This window comes from Amia ocellicauda, chromosome 8, assembly GCF_036373705.1.
Source record: "Amia ocellicauda isolate fAmiCal2 chromosome 8, fAmiCal2.hap1, whole genome shotgun sequence".
NCBI lineage: Eukaryota > Metazoa > Chordata > Actinopteri > Amiiformes > Amiidae > Amia > Amia ocellicauda.
Window position 1 is genome coordinate 25,170,458 of NC_089857.1, and position 25,164 is coordinate 25,195,621.

The 25,164-nt window shown below is 34.3% G+C and overlaps 1 protein-coding gene across 4 annotated transcripts; it reads left to right on the forward strand.

Moving 5' to 3' along the window:
• Positions 1-241: 241 nt before the first annotated feature.
• On the forward strand, positions 242-24,383 carry lman1 (lectin, mannose-binding, 1). Of its 4 annotated transcripts, none has more exons than XM_066710781.1 (13): positions 242-478; positions 2,970-3,124; positions 3,216-3,323; positions 6,730-6,791; positions 8,184-8,283; positions 8,932-9,055; positions 10,060-10,118; positions 10,663-10,795; positions 11,189-11,376; positions 11,888-11,958; positions 21,094-21,247; positions 21,734-21,855; positions 22,295-24,383. In XM_066710781.1, exons 1-13 carry the CDS (start codon positions 280-282, stop codon positions 22,329-22,331), a joined length of 1,512 nt encoding a protein of 503 aa, XP_066566878.1. In that variant the 5' UTR covers positions 242-279; the 3' UTR covers positions 22,332-24,383. The 4 variants fall into 4 exon arrangements, with proteins under 4 accessions (XP_066566878.1, XP_066566879.1, XP_066566881.1 ...); XM_066710782.1 differs by having other exon boundaries at positions 11,192-11,376; XM_066710784.1 differs by having other exon boundaries at positions 10,663-10,786.
• Positions 24,384-25,164: the final 781 nt, after the last annotated feature.

The window sequence follows — 25,164 nt, forward strand, 5'->3', positions numbered from 1 at the left end:
GACTTGCTATTATCACATCCACAAAGAGTAGACCTTCAGATAATGTATTGACAAAGTACAGTTTCATGCAATATAATCAACACGTTCAATAAACTCTTCCTAGCTAACCAATTGAATTTGCCATATACCGAATAGATCACTCAACTCTGCCTGTAGTAGAAATAGCCAACGGTGAACGTCACTATCAAGCTGTCGACCAATGAGAAAGCGCCCTGTTGGCTGTGTTGGAATTCCCGACATCCCCTAGTCTCAACGCTACGTCAGCAGTGGGACTGAAACATGGCGGTGTCCATAGACAAGTGCCTGAGTGTGGCTGCCAGTTTATTAATATTAACTTTAATATTTGATTTGATTTCTGCAGACGTTGCTCCTGGTTCCGAAGACGCGCCTCACCGCCGCTTTGAATACAAATACAGTTTTAAAGGACCTCATCTTGCTCAAAGCGACGGCACCATCCCCTTTTGGGTGCACACTGGAAGTAAGTTGCTTGCACTATTGATACTACACGACTTCAAATAACGTTTCTGTAGCCTGTTTACTTAGTCTCGATATTCTGCAGATTATATCCAGGAAGTTCAGACGCAATTATTGCATTGTCTCTAATACACCATTGCAGTGTAGTCTGACAGATTCAATATTCAAAAGAAAAGCCATGCAATAGTGTATTTTAGCAGAGTGCAAGTGTCATAGGTAATGTAATAAGATGTAACATGTTGTAAATAATTAAATGCAGTATGTAAAGAGCAATTGGTGTTCCTCATGAACTCTATAATCAACGATGAAGTCTCGTTTTTCATGTCTGAGACGTTTATATTATAGCTAAAAACTAGTGCTGCTACTTCAGAGAAAAAAAGTAGTAAAATACTATGTAGTCCCTCGGTTTGTAGACAAGTACATTTGCAAGACACTGATTACATTCAACTTTTAAACAAGGTTATGTTGGGAAATGTATATAAATGTATTATGCAAAGGTCATTTTAATTGAACATAATATATTTACTTAAGGACAACACATGCTGAAATCTACATCTATGTTTAATATGTGCACCTCAATTTTATTCTGAAATATATTTAGTATAATACATTGGGTATTATACCTGATTTCATTCACACTCGATTTACAGATTAACTGTATTCAAATTGCAATAGAATAAAACAGGCCTCTCTGTAGTCCTTTCTGTTTTAAGCCCTCCAGAAAGACTTATATTTGTTCAGTGCAATTCAGTAATGTTTTTGTACTAATTAGCTTTCAACTGGTTTCAAAAATCGTTATTCCTTCTTTTTAAACATTGCATAAGAATTTGCAGCCTAATATTTAGACTGCTTTGTTGTATAGACAGTCAAAGTCCACACACATTTGCTCATTTATCTGCCCTGTGATGCATGTTGCTTATTGACTTGATTGCTGTTTTGCTTATTTGGTTTCAGGCTAGTGTGCTACATGGAAATGATCAGTAGGAATATTATTTGTAGTTAGACTGTTTGCATGAACTGAGGTTGTGCTATATAATGATTAAAGACTTAATTTTCTTATGCATTAGTAAGGTACAACACCTTGCTCTTATAAGCCATTTATCCACAATTTACTGAATATAGATAGTCAACCATTATCTGTTAACCAATATTATTTAAGCATAAGTTATTATGCTATTTATTTTTTGGCACATGTCCTTATTCAGTTGTTCAGGGTGACTTCCAGGTAAGGCCTACACATTTTTTCAGTTCTGGTCCTGGGAACCCCCTCTCTCTTGCTTTTAGTGTAAACTTTTTTTTGTTTTTTGTTTTTAAGTAATTGTGTCTAGCTCTTAAGTAATTAATTCAGTTACAATTTTGAAATACATTTTCAGAGCTATTTTAAGGTACGATTCTTCACATACCTGTTCTCAGGTTTTACGTTGGTCCCAGTAAAAGTTTCAAATTCAATGTTTCCCTTCATTGTAGATATGTAAGAAACGATAGTTCTAATTTGTTTCAAGTTTAAAAATAAAATAGAGATGAGAAATGACTCACTTGGTAGAGTAAGTGTGGTGATTTGTCCTGTATATTAGTTTTCAGGTCATACAATCAAGAGTAAATTATATGCCTATTTTCCTTACAAAGTATTTATCAATTTAAAAAAATCGATTTTCAATGTGTGATGATCTCAGTCATTTTCATTATTCACCTCTCGCAGGAAACACCATATTTTTGTGCAAACATATAGGCCTATGGGAGTGTTTTATATTAGTATGAGTCATTGATAAGAAGTTTGTTATAAGATTTGCTTGAACAGCAATAGAGGAGCAAGAATTTCTCAATTTGCAAACACCATTTAATTGTTTTACACATTTCTTGTTGTCAGTACATCTGAAGCAGGGTATTTAGGAAATAAATTACAGAAATACTTTGCTGAAAACTTTCCAAAGAAAATGTGTTCAAATAAGAGTTCATTACATCTCAGGTGCCTGAGCACCAGGATTGAGATCTTTTGCTTTAATACACCCATTTTGTTTGAACTTGTCTGTGAATAAGACATTGAACACAAGAATGCTGATTATGACATTTCAGACACAACAAATCTCATACAGACTTAGCCTGCAGTCGTTTTTAATTATATGACAGGGTTTCCTGCAGCTGTATTAAATAAATCAGTTCCACCTGGCCAAATAAATGTGTTAACGGCGTTCAAAAATAATAATAATAATTTGGAAACACAAGTGTACATAAGCTCTGCTCCCGTTTGCCCCCCTGCACTTGTTCACTACAGCTCCCCCCAGTCAACAATCCACTAACAACTCCCCCACCCCTGTGAAATAATCTGAAACCACATGCCATGGAAATTTCTGAGGGAAACTCAGTATGGTGTTATTTTAATTATATATGTCACATCTTCAGAATTACATGGGCTGTGTTTTTTCTCAGTGTTTTAAAATGCCACCTTTTTGGACTTTTGTGCAGCTCTCATTCAGCCTTATAAATGTGCATTTCAGATGCTATCCCAAGTGCAGACCAGATCCGAATCACTCCCTCGCTACGAAGTCAAAAGGGATCTGTGTGGACAAAAAACATTGCAATGTTTGAGAACTGGGAAGCTGAAGTAACATTCAGAGTGTCTGGCAGAGGCAGAGTGGGAGCAGATGGCCTTGTAAGTAACTCCTTGGTCTTTACTCCAATTGAGATTTTCTAGTTTGATATTTGATGTATATATCCTCACTGTCTCACTTCTCTCCGAACAGGCAATCTGGTACACATCAGGACAGGGGCTGGATGGACCTGTCTTCGGAGCTTCTGATTCATGGAATGGTCTTGGCATTTTCTTTGATTCTTTTGACAATGATGGCAAGGTTAGTTTCTTGTGAAACAATGCAACAAATACATGCTAAGTGCAAATACTTAAGAGACCATGAATCAAAGTTAATGACAAATTTTAAAGACCATATAAATTATCCAGTTGTATGAAGATCTACTATACAATATATTCTATTTAAATAAACTAATGCAAATAACACTTAAACAGTCTAAAGGATTATAGATGATAAAAAAAAATACATTGATATTTTTTGAAATTTCATGCTGGTCTTTTGGCCCATAAATGCTGGATATTTATTTTGCAATGTGGAACCCTAGAGGCCATCTTCTTTTGTTAAAAAGAGGCCTAAATGATAATTTCAGTTGTGAACTCTACATAGGAATGCATGCTTCCCAAAGTAATACAAATTTGAGAAATTATGAAAAATTACACAATTTTGTTTTTGTCAAGAAGTGCAAAAAAAGAATGGATGTGCCAAGAGCATATACTCAGGTCCTGATGTTTATTGATGCCTGCCCTAAGCAAGGTCATATACCCATTCTGGCTGTCTATATCGAATCTTTCTATTTTAGCAAAGTTCTGCAATAGTGATTCCACAAAAAATGTAAATTGTTCATTAATATAAATAAGTTTGATGCAAGATGGGATTTAAACGTTGCCACTAAGATGAAAGTAATTAACATGAGATTTGTGCTTAATTTTGCAGCTGATATGTAATAGTTATTACTGTTCCTGCTACAGAACAAATGGCTGTGCATTTATCTTTTATAATTAATTAATATGGGAAAAACAGTGATGATAATGGCAAACACAAGACAAATACTTGACATTATAGTGTGGTCACGATCCATCAAACTAAGAGCGCAGTCGATCTAATAGAACTAATAGGATGGTTGGGACGTTTGAAAATCATACTTTTGTATCTGGTAAGCATAATATTTATGAACGGTCATAAATAAGAATTGCAGCATTAAACATGTTTAATACAAGCTATATTAATTAATTGGTATACATCATTTGACATAAATAAACTTGTAGGAAATATAAGATATACTATGTACTAAACTTTTCCCTTCCTTTATTTACATCCAAAGGCTCTTCTCCTTGGCCATAGTTATAGAAGTGGTAAGCACTGAGAGGAGAATCAAAGTCAGCAAAATTATGAAAGATTCCATATCGATCAAATGCAGGACATCGCACACTGTGAAGGTCTGCACAGAACTGAAACAGCTTGTCACACTGAAGCAAAAGTGTTTCATATACAGCTGGTGCAGTCTTACATTTTAAAACCTGGTTATATAATAAATAACCATAATATATTCATGTACATGCTTGTATGTATGTATAGTTTTGTTGAACAACACTAGCTATGAATGGGAACCACATTTGAGATGTTAACTTGTTTTGCCTATGTATTTTTAATGTACACTCACCTAAAGGATTATTAGGAACACCTGTTCAATTTCTCATTAATGCAATTATCTAACCAACCAATCACATGGCAGTTGCTTCAATGCATTTAGGGGTGTGGTCCTGGTCAAGACAATATCCTGAACTACAAACTGAATGTCTGAATGGGAAAGAAAGGTGATTTAAGCAATTTTGAGCATGGCATGGTTGTTGGTGCCAGACGGGCCGGTCTGAGTATTTCACAATCTGCTCAGTTACTGGGATTTTCACGCACAACCATTTCTAGGGTTTACAAAGAATGGTGTGAAAAGGGAAAAACATCCAGTATGCGGCAGTCCTGTGGGAGAAAATGCCTTGTTGATGCTAGAGGTCAGAGGAGAATGGGCCGACTGATTCAAGCTGATAGAAGAGCAACTTTGACTGAAATAACCACTCGTTACAACCGAGGTATGCAGCAAAGCATTTGTGAAGCCACAACACGTACAACCTTGAGGCGGATGGGCTACAACAGCAGAAGACCCCACCGGGTACCACTCATCTCCACTACAAATAGGAAAAAGAGGCTACAATTTGCACAAGCTCACCAAAATTGGACAGTTGAAGACTGGAAAAATGTTGCCTGGTCTGATGAGTCTCGATTTCTGTTGAGACATTCAGATGGTAGAGTCAGAATTTGGCGTAAACAGAATGAGAACATGGATCCATCATGCCTTGTTACCACTGTGCAGGCTGCTGGTGGTGGTGTAATGGTGTGGGGGATGTTTTCTTGGCACACTTAAGGCCCCTTAGTGCCAATTGGGCATCGTTTAAATGCCACGGCCTACCTGAGCATTGTTTCTGACCATGTCCATCCCTTTATGACCACCATGTACCCATCCTCTGATGGCTAATTCCAGCAGGATAATGCACCATGTCACAAAGGTCGAATCATTTCAAATTGGTATCTTGAACATGACAATGAGTTCACTGTACTAAACTGGCCCCCACAGTCCCCAGATCTCAACCCAATAGAGCATCTTTGGGATGTGGTGGAACGGGAGCTTCGTGCCCTGGATGTGCATCCCACAAATCTCCATCAACTGCAAGATGCTATCCTATCAATATGGGCCAACATTTCTAAAGAATGCTTTCAGCACCTTGTTGAATCAATGCCACGTAGAATTAAGGCAGTTCTGAAGGCGAAAGGGGGTCAAACACAGTATTAGTATGGTGTTCCTAATAATCCTTTAGGTGAGTGTATATCTGCAAAGGAATTGGGAAACTAGGCACACAATAGGACCTTGCATGATTTAATAAGAGAAATCATGTTAAACTGATGGGTCAGGTCAGAAAAAAACTTAAAGGAATATTAATCGGAACAGCTGTCTACTGACAGCACTTAACTGGTCATCTTCGATATATCTGCAGCATACAATATGCATTCCTCGTAGTGCTGGATTTCAGATGATAAAAGTGGAATGTTTAATATTCATCAGATTTTTATTTATTTTTAATGTTCTAGATCTCCATTATTGGGTATTGACTACATAAATGACAACAAAACTGGCAATTCAAACTGGATAGTCAAAATCACACGTGGAGATACTAAGCAGTTTTCATTTTACTTTTAATTGCACTAATCAATCATCCAGACTCCTACATGCAGTCAGTTTGGAAAAGTCCTGGGGAAGTAAGACACCAGACAGATTTTCACGACAGCAATAATATGCACACAATTCTTCTTTGGGGTGTGTCAGTTCTTCTAGTGCATAGCCTGCCTCGATACCAGGAAGATCATGTGGTCCTTATTGCTCTGCACCAATGTGATGACATGTCAGAATGGCATTGTGGCATTATAATGTTGTTTTGGGTCTTAATTTTAATTATCTAATTAAATACAATCACAGCAGGAAGATTTTTTAAGATGTAGGCTACTTTCAAAGGCACACTTTTTTTTTTTTTTAATATATATATATATATATATATATAATATTTGAAGACATGCATTTTAAATAGTGATTTCTTACTTACATTTTTACTATTTATTTTAGAAAAACAACCCTGCTGTTCTTATTGTTGGAAACAATGGGAAACTTGTTTATGACCATCCAAAGTAAGTATTGCATTTCCTTTCTTTTCATTTACCATCATTGCAATTTTAATCCACCAATATTAAGCTAAGCAATACATCATATATTGGATTTGTTTTTGTATTTTTATGTGAACTAAAGGTCCTTAATAGTGTTTTTAACAGGGCTGTTCAAAAGCTGGAAGCCTCATTTGCTAGGCAGAGATTCAGAGGTAGTTACATATTCATGCAGTTGTTGCAGGTCAGTGTGCGTTATGATTGCAGCACACACAAGTATCAGCAAAGAAACCCTCTATTTGTATCAGAAATGATAACGGATACAGTAGTCTCACCAGGGTCCACCAATAGTTGGAAATTTAAGCTTTAAAAATAATCAATCGAAGATGAGTAATCCTTTAAGATATTTCTTGTAAATCCCTTATACCTGAGCAGGTGTTTTAATGGTTATATTTAAGTTCAATTAATGCAATTGACTACATCAATTATATTGCAAATAAGTATATGGTATAAATATGCCTAAATTATTTAGTCTACTTTGACACAATCCTATAACAAAATGTAATATGTATTCTGCTGTTCTAGTTAATAATATTTGATCTTGTTCTGGGAAGATAGTAGATATTAAATAAAATAGCTAAAATAAAATTTAACTTTCATTTAAGTGACCAGATCTGACTGCCTTGCTTATTTGAAATGTATATCTCTTGCAAAACATGGGTGTACTAATTCATGTTTCTCAGGCTGTTAGTCAACTTTCATTTTGTTCTTGACAGACTTGTATAAGGAAGCAGCAGGGCAAGTTTGTGCTGCATTTAGCCATATGGGTTTGTTCATTTAAATAGCTGGCAAACGGATGGCTCAATTACCGTTCACTGTAGGCAAATTGTTTCATGTGCTAGGTGGTAAGTGAAAACTGAACTGATACAACCCAACATAGACATGAGCCATATTTTGGATTGTAGTCTCTAGCTGCTGTGTTTCAACTTTCAGTTGAACATAGAACATGACTAAGTAGCCTTGTGTTGCTTGAGGTGAGTGATTTTAATTATAACTTCTGAATAGTTAGTCTTCAGCATTTGTGTAGTCAAACCATTCTTTTTCATTCTATTTGTCTGTAACAGGCTAAAATAAGGAATAATTGAATCCTGACAATATAAAGATGTGTTAATTATTTAAATGTTTACTAGCAGCAGATGGCAAAATATATGTAATTTAGACATGGTGTGGATAATACCAAGTACAGTAGTCAGCTTTTCATTAGTATCTGCTGCTATGTAGTCTCTTTTGATAGGAACTAGAAATTACTTCATCCCCGAAGGACAGAGCTCAGAGAGGGTATGGAACTTACTGAAAGGGATCAAGCCTTATGAACCTCCCTTTCTAATTTGCAATTTAAAACCATTTTTAATCTTGTAGTGATGGTTCAACTCAGGCTCTGGGAACATGCCTAAGAGACTTCCGAAACAAACCCTATCCTGTTCGAGCCAAGATCACATACTACCATAAATCACTGACGGTAAGGTCCAAAACCTTGTTTATTTGGTAATATTTTTTGTAATCGCATGCTTTGTTTGAATTCTATGAGGTTGAGCAGGGAAGTATTGAGACATTCCTGATCCTGCAGGTGCTGTAAGTGCACACTAGGCACAGAAGCATGGAAGGTGTGCAAAGTGTGATGAAACTGCTCTGCAATCTCAGTGCAAGCAATAATGAAAACAGGCAGCCTATTTTCCAAGTGTTACATTCAGAGGGTTCAGTGTAAATCAATTTGAATCATGCATTTACATGTCAATAAATTTTCTCTTGATTTATGTCCATTTGCCTCCTGTAAGCTTTACACATTCAATGAAATGTCCCCACAATGATCGCTTGACACTGGTCTTTTTAAGTGTTATAAAAGTTGTAATGTTGCTGCACTTATTGTAGATTGATGTATTGATTTCGAAATTCCACTTTGCATTTCAACATTCCTTCAATGCATGTTAAAGGTGTTTTGACCATCCAAATAAATTTAAATAAGTCTGCAAGTTCAATATAAACTAATTTGTTCAGACTGAAGATTTCTGCTTCGGTCAAATGCATTTGTTTTTCTCTGGGCTTTTTAGTTTTTGCTTTTGCCCCCCTGATGTGAAACCAATTTAAATTGGTTCAATTATTTTCCTAGGTTATGATAAACAATGGTTTCACTCCTGATAAAGATGACTATGAATTCTGTGCCAAAGTGGAAAATATGAATATTCCAAAGCAGGGGTATTTTGGAATTTCAGCAGCTACTGGAGGACTGGCAGGTATGATGACGATGATTATTATTTTTGCAAAACTAGTAGAATTTGGGCTGTCGGCAAAGGCTTGAAGGTACATTTGTTTCTTGGACCTAAGGTTTTTTCAAACCTTTGAAGAGTCATCGTGATTTTCTCACTAGATAAACAATACATCCTATCTAAAGTATGTTGAAATGTGTAGTGATACACATTCTCAAAGTAGCCCATGCATAACACTGTTTTATTATGAAAGAAAATAATGCTGATCAACCACTTAATTGTAATTAAAATTTCCCTGTAAATTGAAACTTTAAAAGGCATACGTCTCAAACAGTGTGCTGTTTGGGATTTGTGTGTGTGTTAAATCTACAGACGATGCATCAAAGGTGGAATGCAATCTATGCAACCTAATATTGGTTTATCACGGAGCCACAAAAAATCTTCGGGAACATTTGAAGAGCGTAATTTAAAATAACTTGCATAATAACATAAGTGTCATTACAACGTATTTGCAATAATGTAGTAATCCTGTTTATTTGCATCTAAAACCTAATTTAATTAAACTATTTAACAATTTAACAAAATACTTAATTTTTGTTAGTCTTATTTATTGTATTGATTATGTTCATTATTTGAGTGCTTGGATGGGTTGCATTTGTGCAATGGTATATGTGCATATAAACAGTTTATTTTTAATAACTAAATCCTTATTAAATATGATGTTTTTAGACTAATACTTACTGATCATTTATTCAACTTATAATTATGTGTAGAGTAGAATTTCAAATCAATATATTAAATGATGATTACATCTCCGGTAAATTAACATTACAGAAGGTTTGAGATTTGCTTCTGAATCTGCAAAAGTGAAAATATTCCCGTCCGTACAGCCTTTATTAGGATATATATTAAAATGTTTAATAATATCTGCTAATGATATCTCTTCCATTTTTTTTTTTTAAACAATTATGAAAATACAAGATCTTGCCACTAGCATTAATCTGAACTTGTATGGGTTTTATTGTTTGCAGATGACCATGATGTGCTCTCCTTCTTGACATTCAGATTAACAGATCCAGGACAACAACCAGTATGTTATGTTTGTTTAGATATATTTTGAAAATGCTAAAAGGAACTTCAGTCCTTTAACAAACTGAATTGTTTAAAATTCAGTTTTATTCTTAGATAAATCATTCAACTCAAATAGAGGGGGAAGAAAATAATGATAGAGCTGAAAATAGTCAGGTTTTCTTCACTGAGCAATCACTGCACAAAGATTATAGATCCCACGTGAATGATTATACATCCTAGATTGCAAACTTCCTCATTTCCAACCCTGGCAGGTTACCATGACATACTACCGTCTTGGCTCAAAACCCTAAACTGTGACCCAAACCGGAGCAAAGCTGGCTGCCCATTAGACACAGGGAATGCATGTGGGGTATTCTGTTTCCACATAATCCCCTAGAAAACATTGGCCAGTAGAGAGGATCATTTTTTTTGATGCACACTAAATACCATTTGCCTTAAATAATTTGGCCAAAACCACGTTTAAAGATTAATCCCTGGTCAAATTGAGACTTGTGTAAAATACTGCTCGAAGTTGGAGTTATATATCTATACTTTTTTCTCAGCCTCCTCCCGAAGTTGAAATTCCCAAAGAAGAAAAGGACAAGTATCAAGAGGAGTTTGAAAACTTTCAGCAAGAGCTTGACAAGAAGAAAGAAGAATTTCAGAAAGAGCATCCTGATGTGCAGGGTGAGCCAGGTTGGTTTAACACATGGCATCTGTATTTAAATGACACACGTTCTTGTCCAAGGTGACAATTTACAAAGGAAGTGTTCAGTAACAGACCTAGATTAGTAGTGCTGAACACCTGTGTATTACATATGTGGTGAGGAACAAAAAACAAGAACTGTCCCTGTGTGCCTCAATTTCCACAACAATATTTGTAACCTGCCATCACATCACAATTTTTCAATTTTACTATATAAATATGAATATGTATGTAGGTTGTTTAATTGTCATTGTTCTAATAGTATTTTTGTGTAGATTTTGTACAAAGATTATTTTCATGCATTTATTTATTTTAATTTTAGGGTATTTTTTTGCTTTCATTTATATATAGTTGACTGTTGTGTACACTATCCATTCTTTCAGTAGAAGATATTTATGAGAGCGTGAATGACCGAGAGATCAGGCAGGTGTTTGAAGGCCAGAATCGGATCCACCTTGAAATCAAGCAACTGCATCGGCAGCTCGGCATGATCCTCGACGAACAGAGACGCTATGTCTCCGTTGTCACTGACGAGATTGCCAAGAGAGGAACACAGGGACAGCCAGGACAGGTATGTCACGTTCATGGTTTTGATCAGTCTAGCAGTAAATCAAGTCAGTGTCTTAAAACCAGCTGTAGCTCTTACTACCGGGGGATAATGATAATAGGACATGTACTATTTGGACAAACTATATGAAGTGAGGTCTCGGACACCTTCTGAATTGTTTCCCTGGATGGGGGTTTTCAGTCCCACAGTGTTTCTCTCCAAATGTAAATGTGAAACAAAAAGACATTGTCAAGTTTAGTCATAAGAAACATAATATAAGAGAGATTACATATGAAAAGAGGTAATTCAGCCTAACTTGCTGTTTTGGTTGTTAGTAACTTAGTGTCCAACTGTTTCTTAAGCAATCTCAAGTCTTTTTTGCTCTTCAAACGATTTAACCCCTTTTAGCTATTACACTCTGGGTATAATCAGGTAGAATCTGCAATGTCCTATGCCTTTTATTTGAAACTTTTTTTTTGTTGTTAAACCAGGAGCTTGCATTAAAGCATTTACAGGTGCTTGTTTTGTTTTTCAGGTTCCTACTCATGAACTTGATGGTATAGTCACAACACAACAGGAAGTGCTGAAAAATTTGAATGAAATAAGGTAAGGAGAAAAGTAAAGTAACCCCTAATGCTACGTGTCACATTTAAGTTTCCATTGCAGGTGCAGGTGCAGATGCTTATGTTAATTTCCAGTGAACTTTGTTTATAGTAAATGTGAAATGTTTGTTTTGTGTTCAATTACCTAGTGTTTCTTTTGTTGCAATTCAAGATCATGGCCTTTTCAATAACCGGTATCCGATATCCGGGAAGAAATACAATCTGGCATTATCATAACAAAATCCTTTTGTTTTCAGGTCTCAATTAAAAGAAATATAAGGCCTAGATTTTGATTCCTATGTTTGTGTGGACCACCTAAGAACAATTAATATGGTTGTGACCTCATGAAGAATAATCAAAATACACACTTTAATAGATTTAACTTCATTGCGAGAAGCACTGCATGAGCTTTTTGATATTTTAAGAATTAAAAGCGGCAGCTGAATTCTGCTTAGTCTGATTTGCAGAGCCTCGTCTTGAGCATACCGAAGATACTTACTTGCCTGGTCCTTATATGTGCCTGGTTATTTTTGTGCATCCTTGTAGGTGAGGCTGGATTTCATATCGTTGTAAGTATCCACAGATGTGAAGGATAACCACTATCTCCTTACAACAAATAATAATTATTATTATTCAGTACCATATTTCATGGAAAATAGTTACATATACAAAAAGGTGTTAAACAATTTTAAGACAAAGCTCTTAAGGCTTCAATTTCAGTGTGAAAGAGTTTTGAGTTGTTCTAAATATCAGTGTCCCACACTTACACTTTTATTCACTATTTAAGCAGGTAGGCTATAATTACTTAATAGCCAGCCTTTTTTTTCCCTCTTTTTCTGCTTAATATTTGACTTGAAAAAGGAGTTGTGGACAGACTTTACTATGTTTTTTATTAAGTTTCAATCACAAATCACCTGAACATTCACAGAATGGGTGTGTTTTCTAAATATGCTAAAATTTAAAAGGGGAGGTTTTAAAGGCATATGTGTACTGTCTATTGTTCTCAAAATATGCCATCAAAATTAATAAAGGCTAAATTTGGAAAAAGTTAAAACCTAGACATGTATATCCGTTATCTCTTTTCTAATTCTGTCATTGTGGGATTTACAGTCTCCTATAGCCCTGGTGATCTACTAACTAACCTATTCAGTATCAGTATATTTCTTCATGTCTTCATGACTATTAAGGTATCTGAAAACCTAAATTAAAAAATGGTATTTCTTAGTAGGGTAGTGATCCCCCTTTTTTAATTAATATATGAAGAGTCATCTGTCCTATTATTCATTTTTTCTTTACTCTTTTGTTGCTCATTTTTAAATCCCCTTAACATATTTATTCTTAATCCCAGTAGCTGCCTCCTGGTGGGATGGCTATTGTTTATCTGCTGGGACCATATTTTAGTATTTGCTCATGTTTTTCTGGTTTTCAATTTTGCTTGTGAGAAACTGAAAAGGGTGTTTTTAAAGAGCTTTTAATTTAGCTAGGCATGCAAAACTGGAAACCATGTGTGCAGACATTTCTATTTCTATTTATTGATCGAATTTAAAGTAGGGAAATATTTGGATACTGGCTTTTACTTTAAGGGTTTTTGAATGCAAACGTTTTAAAGGGATGAGATCAGGTTTGGATTTAGCCTATATGTTAAGCTTTTAGTGTTTAAAGCTTGTTTCCAAATAAATCCTTATCACATTTCTTACGTGGCTTTTTTTGCTCAGACCTTGTGTATCACATTGAACCACATTCAGTGTGAAAGACTTAAAGCAGGCACGAAGAGTACAAGTTGAATAAGTTGTTTTCAGGTTGTTTTGTCACAATGGCATTTTATAGTATAGAGTATATAGAAAAGATGTATATATTTTCCCTTGATGTTCAACTACCTGTACATTTTAATACGTTTTATTTGGACTTTAAAGTTATCTTGGTAATTAAATATTTAAAAAAAGTCAAATGTGTGTTAAAGTAATACAATAAATCTATCAATATGCATGACTCTTTAGACTATACATTGAAGAAAGTATGTTCCTATGCAGTTCTAATTTAGGAAAAGTTATTTGAGTAGATCAGAATGGATATTTAAAGGTTTCTGTCTGCATCAGGAGAGCTTCATGCATTTCCATGCAGATTTCAGCATTTTCATTTTTATTTTGTCTGTGTTTTAGTATGATTTTAATGTTCAGGAGTGAGTAGCCTAAATGGTATATTAACTTCTGAAACCTTATGAGATCCAAGTATAGCAAGGCATTTTAAACATTAAAAAATAATGACACCACCTTTAAACATGCCGAGGTATTGAAAATTGCTTTGTCTTGGGGGATATGTGATCCATATTCTATGTCAGTGTTATGACTGGAAGCAATTTTATGTTTTTTGTCCATGTAAACCAAGCCTTTATGATATTTGGTGCTAGACATGTTTCCAGTGGTATTATATTTACCTGTAAACTGCAAATGTATTCATACAAACCAGGACTTTATTCCTAAAAACAGAAAATAATCTAACAGGTTTTGTCACTTACATTTGTTTTATGCCATCCTTCATTATGCGCAGTTTGTATAGATATCGTCATGATTCAAATGTTTGTAAACAAAAAATTATTTGGCAAATTATATGCAACATACATTTAACATAACAAACAGATGTGTAAGGTGTGTTCTTGTTAATCAAAATACTGTAATTCCTTGGTATCTGTCATTTATAGTCCATACATTGTATTTCTTCCCATTGAATAGCTTAGCAACAGCTCCTCAAAAGAGTTATGGGCTAATGCAGATTAAATATTGAGCAGATACAGGTTATATTGTGTTTGTGCTGATCGGAGGACTCGTATTAAGATCTTGTAACATTACTTATGATTCAGTTAATCCTGATTAAATATGAGATTTTCCATTGTTGTTGCAAATGTGACATCATTTTGCATCTGTTTGCAGTCCATTGTCAATAAGATATTTTGTTTTTGTGTTATTGTTTTGTTCTGCATATTGGTTAAAAAAAACAACTGCCGGACAGATGGAACCATAATGAAACACTACATATAAAAGCTGGTAGTGGATGTAAGACTTTATTACAGTCAAAAATATTTTGAATATTTAATACTATAAGTCAGTAATACTGAAGACTGAAAACAATCTGTGTGTGTAAATCTTTTTTTTTTTTCGTTTAGGAATAAGGAAGACACTAATTGTACTTATTTTAGCTTTTACCATTTACCTGTAAATCTATGACAACGTGAACAATGCCATGGTCTTACTCACAAAGGACAGTGACTTCTAAAGCAGTCACTCACAACCCTGGTCCTGGGTACTCATTTATTACACCAGACATAGAACCAGGATTGAGAACCACTAGTCTAAGGCACATATGCACGTTTGATTTCTTCCATATCTTGGTCTGCGCTGATTTGTTGCCTAATGTAGACAAGTTGGTAAACGTGACATTGGACTTAACTGGTTTTAATCAGGTTATTTTTTTAATGCTTTACCTCGCAAGAGTTCTTGAAACCGCAGCTGCAGGTTTTCAAGTGTTTTTTGCAAATATGACGGTCATCAACAGATCGTAAGTTTTTCAAATAAGCTCTGTTTATATTTGATTCCTTTTTCTTCCCAGTCCAAACTCTTGAACAGTTATTGAAGGGTTTTGTAGAGATTCTCCTGGATGTGCTCTTGATCTTGTCAGTGTTTTGGTGGAGTAGTGTTCCAATTTCTGCATTGAAATCTCCCATGATGATTTTAAAGTGTGCTTTTTTTTTTTTTTTCCCAAATAGTTGATTTATCTCAATACACAATTCAAATCTTCTATAGCCTTGTCAGATTGGCTTGATGTAGGTGTATAGGCCAGGACAATCTAACTTGATATCTCCTTATTAGCTGGATAACTATTCTTTAATAATTGTCCGAGGTTCTGTCAAATTTGTCATTCTTGAGTCTCCTGTGTATAATTAATCACTTGTGACCATTTTTGTTCCACGATAAAATTCATTCAATTAATTATTTCCCTTTTCAAATTTCAGTCCTCTAATGTCCCATTTAAGTTTAGAGTTTTCTGATTACTCAAAGTTGTCTTTCACTAGAGAGTTCTGCAGTTGTATTTAGTCAGAACACCCTCTGCTTCCATGCTCTCCTGACCGCTGCCTTGGTCAGTGGCAATCCAGGCACCAGGGAGTATGTTTTGTTTCAACATGATGGGGGTTTGTTAGCCATAACTTGCCACGTTGGCAAGATGGGTTGGTGAGTACCTCTTTAGTCTAATGTTTTACAGCCATTGAACAAAGCTGTATTTCACCTTGCATACCCATCTAGTTAATGTCTCCACACCAAGGAAGAGTGGTGTTGAAGTCAGTTAATTGAAAATTGTTTGAGGAACAGCAAAGCTGTTTTAACAATATGCTGCAGTGTAAGCAGATAAATCTTTCCCATTCCACTGCTTTCCATACTTAAAACAAATTACAAGTAAGTACCCTTAAAATCAATGTCTCCTTAACATGATTTCATTAGAAGTGTCTCTATGCATTTTATTTAAAACCAGTGGGATCTGAGTTTGATGCAATCAATTTGTTTCCTATTACAAATTAATCTTATCTGAGTTGTCTTAGAGTTGACTTGCAAGGTTTTCATAATGTCGCCCTGGATAAGGGCATCTGCCAAGAAATAAAAATAATAATAATATTTTTCACACAATGTATAGAGAGCTTCACATTTTCTCACCTGATACACTGTTCTAGTTTTGCAACATGAGGAATGTAGTTCCAACAATTGCTGACTTAAATTTTTAAAAGGACATTGCAGTGCTGGAGTTTTAAGAAGAACAGTTAATTAACAATTTATTAACTGCCAAGTAAGATTTTTTTTTTTAAATCACTCTGAGCAAGATGGATTTAATAGTCTTATATTGAACCACTTGGATGTTGTCGAAGTAAATAAAGGGCACAGCAATCCTTACTGTTCAGCTTTGTGAATTATACCTGTGGAAAGGTTTACAATGGCAGTTGTGGATCTTGGCTGCGTACTTGGTTTGCGATTTTTGATGGTCTGGTAGAAGTTGTGAATTTGTGGCAGGTCCATCAAGATGGTTCCTTACTGACAAGCAGTGAGGCTTTAATCTGGTCACTTGGCCTTGTATCATGGAGTACCTGTGGCACACTTTCATGCTTAGTTTATGATTGGGGGTTCTCATTTTGATATAGTAGGTTTCTCCAACAAAACTCCACCTGCTTATCATGGAGTTGTAGTTGAAAGCATTTGCTACCTTTTATTAGAAATTATTATTCTATTAGTTGGATAATAATAAGTAGCATTGATTTTACATTATTTAAAAAGCTCGTGCTCTGAATGAGTTCTGTTAATCCTAGAATTTGTATTGCATTAGAGCAAAACTGGTTGCTTTAAAGTGTATGCCTTTTTAAATGTACACACTAAATGTCTAATGTGATTAAAATATTGTTATGAGTATTAGAGCTTTGTTTTAGCCTTTCTTTCTCACACTTTCTCCATCCCTCGAGATACAGTTGTATTGAACTGATAGTGATTTGTCTCTAAGTTAAGTAGGTCATTTCCAGTGGATAAAGATTAGATGGTTAAATAAGTGTTTACTTTCTTATTTTCAGGAGCTTTATTTCTAATATTCTTCATTTATTTAGATTTTTTTAATTTGCTGGCCAAATACTTTCAATTTAGTTTTGGTTACGCACTCTGCTTTGGGATGTGCTTTTCTTGTTTCACAAAGTGGTAACAATCTGAAGAAAGGTCAAATCTTAGTGCTGTATATCCTTGAAGGATTAGAGACTCTTTTTTTTTTTTTAATATATCCCTCATATGGAAGAACATGAGCAACATCTGATTGCTTTCTTGTTTTTGCTGTTCCCCAAGGAGTGCTTACTTGTTTTCTCCAATCATTTCCTTTGTCAGGAGTCTTACAATTTTTAATCATCTTACATTTCGAGAAAGGAAAACCAGAATTCCTCCTGGCAGCAATAATAATGTATAAGAAATTGTAATTTCATCAAAAACATGATATTAATTTTAAGATGTGCTCTTTATTAAGAAGATTTTTTTTTTTTAATAGTCCCAAGTGACTTCTCTATCCGAAGGACTTTGCCTGTGAACATCACATTGATTGTATGTAAAGACGCTTACAAGTCTTTTCAATTTTCTTTCCATAAATAACTGTTACTAAACTTTTTTACATTATTGCTTGATTTACTTGGTCATGCAGTACCCAGCTTAGTATTTTTAGAAAACCATATCTTTATGTTCAACAGAAGATTTTTGTTTTGATTAAAAAAAGAGAGGGATGGAAAAAGTGCTCATTATTATATAGATCTACAAATACACACTCACATGTTATGTAAACATAATATCCCTCCATAAAATGATTTTTATTTACATAAAAATGCATATGAATGATATTTCAATGTCATTTTTTTTTTTCTTTATTAAATGAGAGACTGGACAGCCAGTATCATACAGTATGATTTGGTTGGCTTGTCAAAACAGTTAGGCTACATTACCATTAAATAACTATTGAAAAAGAAAATGTTGCCTAGGATGGTTTACATAAATTGTAGATAAAACCCTGCATATCTGTGTGTGGTCAGTAAATTATTGTAGTAGGTGTATTTAGTACAGAACGAATTCCCTGTGAGGACAAAGTGATGTTGATATCTCTACTTTAGCAAACCATCTATGTTTTTGCTTGTGTTCCTTTACAATTTACAATACATGGTTGAAATAAGAACATCAGTGCATACAGTACTCTAATTCTAATTGTATTGACTCAATTGCCTGTGAATAAATGGGCTGCCCTTTTGAATTAATATTTTATTCTTATTACTTTAATATCTACTGTGACTCATTGTATTGGGCACTTTTAGAAGTGTTCCTAAAATGAGCTTTTCCAAATAATAAGGCAACTATTAAATCTTATGAGACCTGGTTAAAGGTTTGTTAGAGCTTTGTTTCAAGTTAAATTAAATTAACTGTCCAGCACTGACATAGCAGCGGTCTTAATTAATTACATTTCAACAAGAGGGGTTCCAAAACCAAGACTGGGTATTCAGAACATCTTGGGTCTTTAAGCAAGACTAGGGCACTGCTGTTTAATAGCTAAGGTACCAAGTCAGTATTTCGTTTTCATTGTAAAGTTAGAATTTTGAATGATTTTAGGCCTACTTTTAGTAGTCATTTACCTATTACTGTAGTAATGTTGTAAACGTTTTACATTAATATGTAAATGCTCAATGTTATTCAGTATAAAATTGGATAACAGTTATACAAATCCTCAAATAACATTTTCCAGCTCATGGTTCCAATACAATTGCAGGATGTAGTCTTGTGTATTTAACAGCCTTGGTTCCAATTGCGTATGGATATTTTGCTCTCAGAATTTATATTTAATGATATTTAGTATATTTGATGCCTAGAAAAAGAGAACATGGTCATTACTACTTGTTTTTATTTAATCATTTCAACAGTGTTGTTCAGACAAAAACAAACTATTTATTGACCTATATTTTTCTATTCTGTAGGAATGTAGAATTATAATTGTACATATTTTGAAGCCAAATATTTTGCCACAATAAAAGATTAGGAAAAGATTGAATTTGAAAGTATTGCTGTATTTTATATTCGTATACTCACTCATGGCTAGCTATGATTAAATGTAAGGCATCCCATTCAATGTTAACAGATGTCAAGAACTGAAATGCAGAGACTAAATAGATCTGATTGCTATCTGTAGAGTTAAGAAGATCCAATTGAAATGCTCTGTTAAGATCCAAGACAGATTAATGAAGACAATCGTTCAAAGATCAAAATCATGATTGTGTGATTACTTTATTAGTGGGGTAGGGATTAAAAACCACATGAGAAACATCACACTAATCTTCTTTAAAACGGAGAATAAACCTTACAATAAGTAGGAAATACTAATTAAAAATATTTACTGACCGAGCATGTGTCTTGAGACAGGATTAATTCAACAATCAGGCCTGCTTTGTCACAGGGTAGGGTTTTGTACTGTATGTACACTGTAACATTTTTAATGGAGGTATGGCCATTTGGGAGTTGGGGAAGAAAAGGATCAAAAGATTAAGAAAAGACTAGTAACTGTAATATAAAGCTCACAAACTGCAGTTTTGGAGGGGGGGGCGGGTCATTGGGAAATGCTGCTGCTGCAGCAGCTCTGAATCCATCCTTTTGAATATGTTGCCGCAAGATCTGATGCCAATTTTTCACACTGATTTAACGATTATTAGAGGTGAGCTAACCATTAATCCCAGATTCCAGAAGTCTGCAACTACTGACTCTTCAGATGTCTCTGCTGTGGGTTTGGAGTTGTTTTTGTCCAATTAGAATTCTATAGGTAATCAATGAGTATCAATTATGCCTTTAAATATTACCGTTCACCTAAAACAATGACGGGAGACCACGACCTTGCATGATCAGAAATATTTATTTTTCTTAGTTTTTCAAATAATATGTATTTAAGGATTTAAGCTTCTAATTGTAGAATATATATTGTTTTTCATCGTTGCTAAATTGTATTTTTAGGGCATTATGAGCAATGTTAGAAAGAGTCTTCCAGTAATAACCTTGCCTGTGTTTACTGTTTAATCCTGATAAATCAAGTCGATTCTGTTCTAGGAAAATGTCTTTAAAGTATCCAGGGGTTTACCCAGAGGTTAAGAAGAAAAAAGCGAGAACTGCACAAAATGTCTATAGATAACAGATTTACGGCAATCCAATTTAATTTTTTTTCCTAATTGTAATTCAAGTACAGATATAAATTTGCTTTTAATTATTTACCATTATACATTTTAAAAAATGAAGTTACTAGTTGTGACTCGCTATGTTTGATACACTAGTGAATAGATATTTTGGTAAATCTGTGAAGTTAGTTATTATCACTGATTCATACTTGTGGATAATCATAATCTTACTGTAGCTACTGTCTGTTAAGCACAGGGAAAGCATGGTGAAAGTATGCTGGACACTGGAAAAGACAGTGAACTATTGAAAGTCATGTCAATTTTCTCTGACAATCCTCTTTGGGGGAAATCACACATTTTTGAGTTTTGGGAGGATAGCATTGTCTGATGTGTTCTTCACCAAAGATTATGGCATGAACTTGAATATCTTTGTTTCAGGCATACAATATCTGAATCGATGAGACAAGTGGGATCTGCTCATAACCAAGGCAATGCAGCAGGAACTTATGAGACTGTCCAGCATTTCAATGACATCAAGGAGCACATTCACATTGTCAAAAGAGACCTTGACCATTTAATACAGCGTAATGGGGTAAGATGCTCTTCAATTTAAATTGTATTTTAATGTAACATTGGTTGTGGTGAATGTAAAATCTAAGGCAAGGTTTGGATGCATTTAAGGATGGATACAAATGTAAGGGCAAATTATTGCTGAAGTGTACTTTAATTGAAAAGTCAATGAAAAAAGTGTTACAAAGCACAATAAATATAATTAGTACAAAATACAAAACATATACATCCCTGTGCAAATATTTTAAAACAAAGTACAGTTCATGATAGGGATCCATCTCTGGTGAGTGCCAAGCAGTAGAGTAAATTATTAAATTACAGTAAAATGATTAAAAGTATTAAAATACATAAGGAGCATATCAGTCAAATCTGAAGACACCACAGCTAACATCTCAACACTTTCATGGCATTGCATGTACAGTCTGAACAGATGTATTGAGCAAACTTGATAGCACCCCCTTTATTTTGTTGTCAGCAATTTTAAATTTGTCCTTTGCTTTCAATGTAGGGTCCTGGTGAAAAGGCAAAATGCCCGGAGATTCCACCTTTCCCTTCCTGCCTTTCTACCATCCATTTCATCATATTTATTGCGGTTCAGACTGTATTATTCATCGGATATATAATGTACAGGTGAGCACTGAACAGCACATTGGTAGGCTCAAATTCGTAATATGATTTTGTGTTGTAACATTGTCAGTGCATTGTCAGGGATACGTTATCTCGGCTATTTTTAAAATCATTGGTATGGAACATGTCTTGCTCCATGTCAATGTGAAAGTTATTTTTTGGTGGGTTTAGTGAAAATCCAAATCCAAGTATTACATTAATGATGTGATAAAAAATTTAAAATCTGTGAAGGATTGTTTATATAAATGTTTGCCCCTTCTTCAATACTTTTATGGACCTTTTGAAGGTTCACAACGGTCCTCGAAGACCTGGCTAGTGAATTAATTATACACTTTATAAATTGACATGAAAAAACACCAATTGATTGTGGCAAGAAAGAAAAAAAAAATGCTTATTATATTTCATGTTTGTATAATTTTCTCCCCCTTTTTTTTATATACAGAAGCCAACAAGAAGCAGCTGCCAAGAAGTTCTTTTGATGAAAAAACTTTGTGACAAATATAATTAAATATGTAAATGAGGGATTTTTAAAGTGTTTTTCTTTCCAAAGTTAAATTATTGTACTGAAACAATTTTGTTAGACAATTTATGAAATTTTAAGTTTTGAAGTATTTTTTCTTGGTATGATTGATAAGATGTACATGACGTTTTCAATGAATGACTGTTTAGGTTTAATGTGTGGAAGTTTGTTAAAATACCTCTAGACCTAGTTTCATAATTTCTCCTCTGTATGAAGTCCAAGATTTTCTTTCAAATGTGCAACCAAAATGTATTAACCACTGTCTATCCACACATTTATGAAGTAAACAATTGTTTAAGAAATTAAAATCAGAAACCTAGATGTTTTGTATGCAGCATTGACAGCTCCTGTTGAATTCTATAAATTACTTATTGCAAGTCATATTGCACAAAAAGCGGTATTTTTAATGTCTTTGTTTGCAGTTGGTCCTAACTATTCAAGTTCCAATACTGAATTCTTAGTGTTTGAGTTGTATGTCTTAAATATTCAGAATTGACTGTAATAAGTTTGAGGTTCACTTTGAGGTTCAAATAGGTTTTGAACCTCAGTGATTTACAGATTCTTACAAAACTGAATTTAAACACAATACCATTGTGAGGATATCTCTTTGGGAAGAACTTGAATAGAACATGTCCTGATTTGTCATTTTTCAAGCCACTCAGTTGACATATTGAGCATTTATTACCTAGTACACAAGGTGTTTAAATAGTAAATAGGCTGAACAATGTAAAACTGGGCCTAATGGCTTCACATCTAACACCATGTAATCTCTTGCTTTGGTTTACTAGATATGTTAAATATTACAATTACATATAAAATTAAATATAAAAATTACAATTAAAGCTGTCGACGGGAATAGACCAAATCTTATGGTTTCTGACAACATATTGCAATCTGTCATAATCTAGAAACATTGTCTTTGAATTATGTTTACAAGGGACACTGCAACGTAACATTAATGTGGATTATATATGTATAAATACCCTCTCTTAGTTGTACTCTGTTGTATTGTTAAAGGTTTCCAGGTTGGAAATAGTTTTTCACCATGGATTCTACAGTGGCATAACGGTCATCCTCCTGTCTCCCAAACGTCCTTTTGCCTAATTAAGATAACTCTACATCAATGTCACCTACACGTGAGCTTGAGTCCTCTTTGTACCCAGTGAACCTGATCGTCAGACACTGCCATGGTATTATCCACATGAAGCCAGGGTTTCAGCCTGGTCATTGTCCATGTGACTTCTCAAAAGTTCATTGAGAGGCAATGGTGGAAATCAACAAGTGGTTTTAATGTCAAAGCTTCTGTAAGAGACCCAGAGTTAATTTAGTTAGTCCTTTGTGAAATCTTACTTACCGAGTGCACATAATTTTTATAATTTTTGTTTGGTTTTGTTTTGGTCAGTAGGTTTCTCCCAGGAATAATAGGATTGTTTCAGTACATGCATATGTACGTACGCAAGTGCGCGTGCATGCGCACAAACACACACGGGCTGTCAGTCATTCTGTACTTTATATTTTAAATTGAAGGCAACGCTGTACACTGAAATTTGCAATTGTGTATAAATTCAAGCTGGATAGGAATATCTGTATCCTTTTCAATATGTATTTAGGCTACCTGTAAATTCAAGGTAAATTAACCAACTTTGAAATAATTTGGGGTAAATCAGTAGTAGCTCAGGGAAGACCACGCCAGCCAGGCTTTGCTACCATGTCAATTTTTTCCCACTTTACTTTTGCAAATGGTTTAACTGCAGTTTCTCAATCTACTGTTCCTTGAAAGTTTCTCTTTATGAATCTCAAGACAGCCTACAGTTACATAACCACATTTGCCATTACCAGTATTGACTTTTTTTTTACCAAGCTGAAGCTTGCTTACCTTTTTGTTGCTGTCTGAACTGAATATATTTTAAGCTTGAGCATGATAAAATTTAATTTGTTTTTGAGGTTTTGCCATCCCTGCCAATATTGTTCTTTTTTCTTCCTGGAGATAAAATAAATAAATTATAAATTCTTTTTAGTTTTTGGTGATCTTTATACTTCCCATAGTTTTTTCAACAAAGCAAGAGATTCAATTAAATTGTTAACTTGAATACAAAAATAATTGTATTTATTGTCTAGAACCATTATTCTCCTAATTTGAAACCTGACATTGAATACTGCAGTTCTAATTTGCTATTGGCAGGTGAGTTATATTTTAATTCAGGCCTAACTTTAGTGAGCATGTCAATTTAAAAAAAAAAAAAAAAAATCAAGAATGCATTATACAATATTATTGTAACGATCCAGCCCATTTTAGGTATTTTTCCACCCTGATTTAAAGAATGTATTCAGTTATTAGCACATACTGTCATTTTAACACAAAATGCAACAAAAGAAATGTTTAATTTGTTCAAAATATTTAAAAAATGTGACTAAGAACTAGGTTTGTGTAACACTGACAGAGTCCAAGGATTTCATCTGTGCCTAATGTATTTAATTTGCTTAAAACACATGCTGTGAAGCACTGCAGAGTTGCATCCAAAAGTCATAACAGCCACAGGGAGCTTGTTTTAAAAAAAAAAAAAATGGAAAGGGACTGTACACCAGGTGACCGGTTGTTTGTCTCTTTATTCCCAAAGGATATTTATTTAGAATATTTAATCTTGGTGAATATGATATTGCATTGATGCAACCCTCTATTTATGTTTTGAATTACGTTCTACTCTTAGAGGTTTGACTAAATCTAGATGTATAATTTCCAAGGAATTTAAGTCGGGTAGCTAGCTATGAGGACAAATGTGTAAAACACTAAA

What these genes read in the sequence shown, in the direction of transcription:
- lman1 (XM_066710781.1), top strand. Translation starts at nt 280, where the DNA reads ATGGCGGTGTCCATAGACAAGTGCCTGAGTGTGGCTGCCAGTTTATTA. An exon ending in CTTTTGACAATGATGGCAAG is followed by an intron (nt 3,324 to 6,729) that starts GTTAGTTTCTTG and finishes TATTTATTTTAG; the next exon opens with AAAAACAACCCTGCTGTTCT. An exon ending in ACTACCATAAATCACTGACG is followed by an intron (nt 8,284 to 8,931) that starts GTAAGGTCCAAA and finishes TTATTTTCCTAG; the next exon opens with GTTATGATAAACAATGGTTT.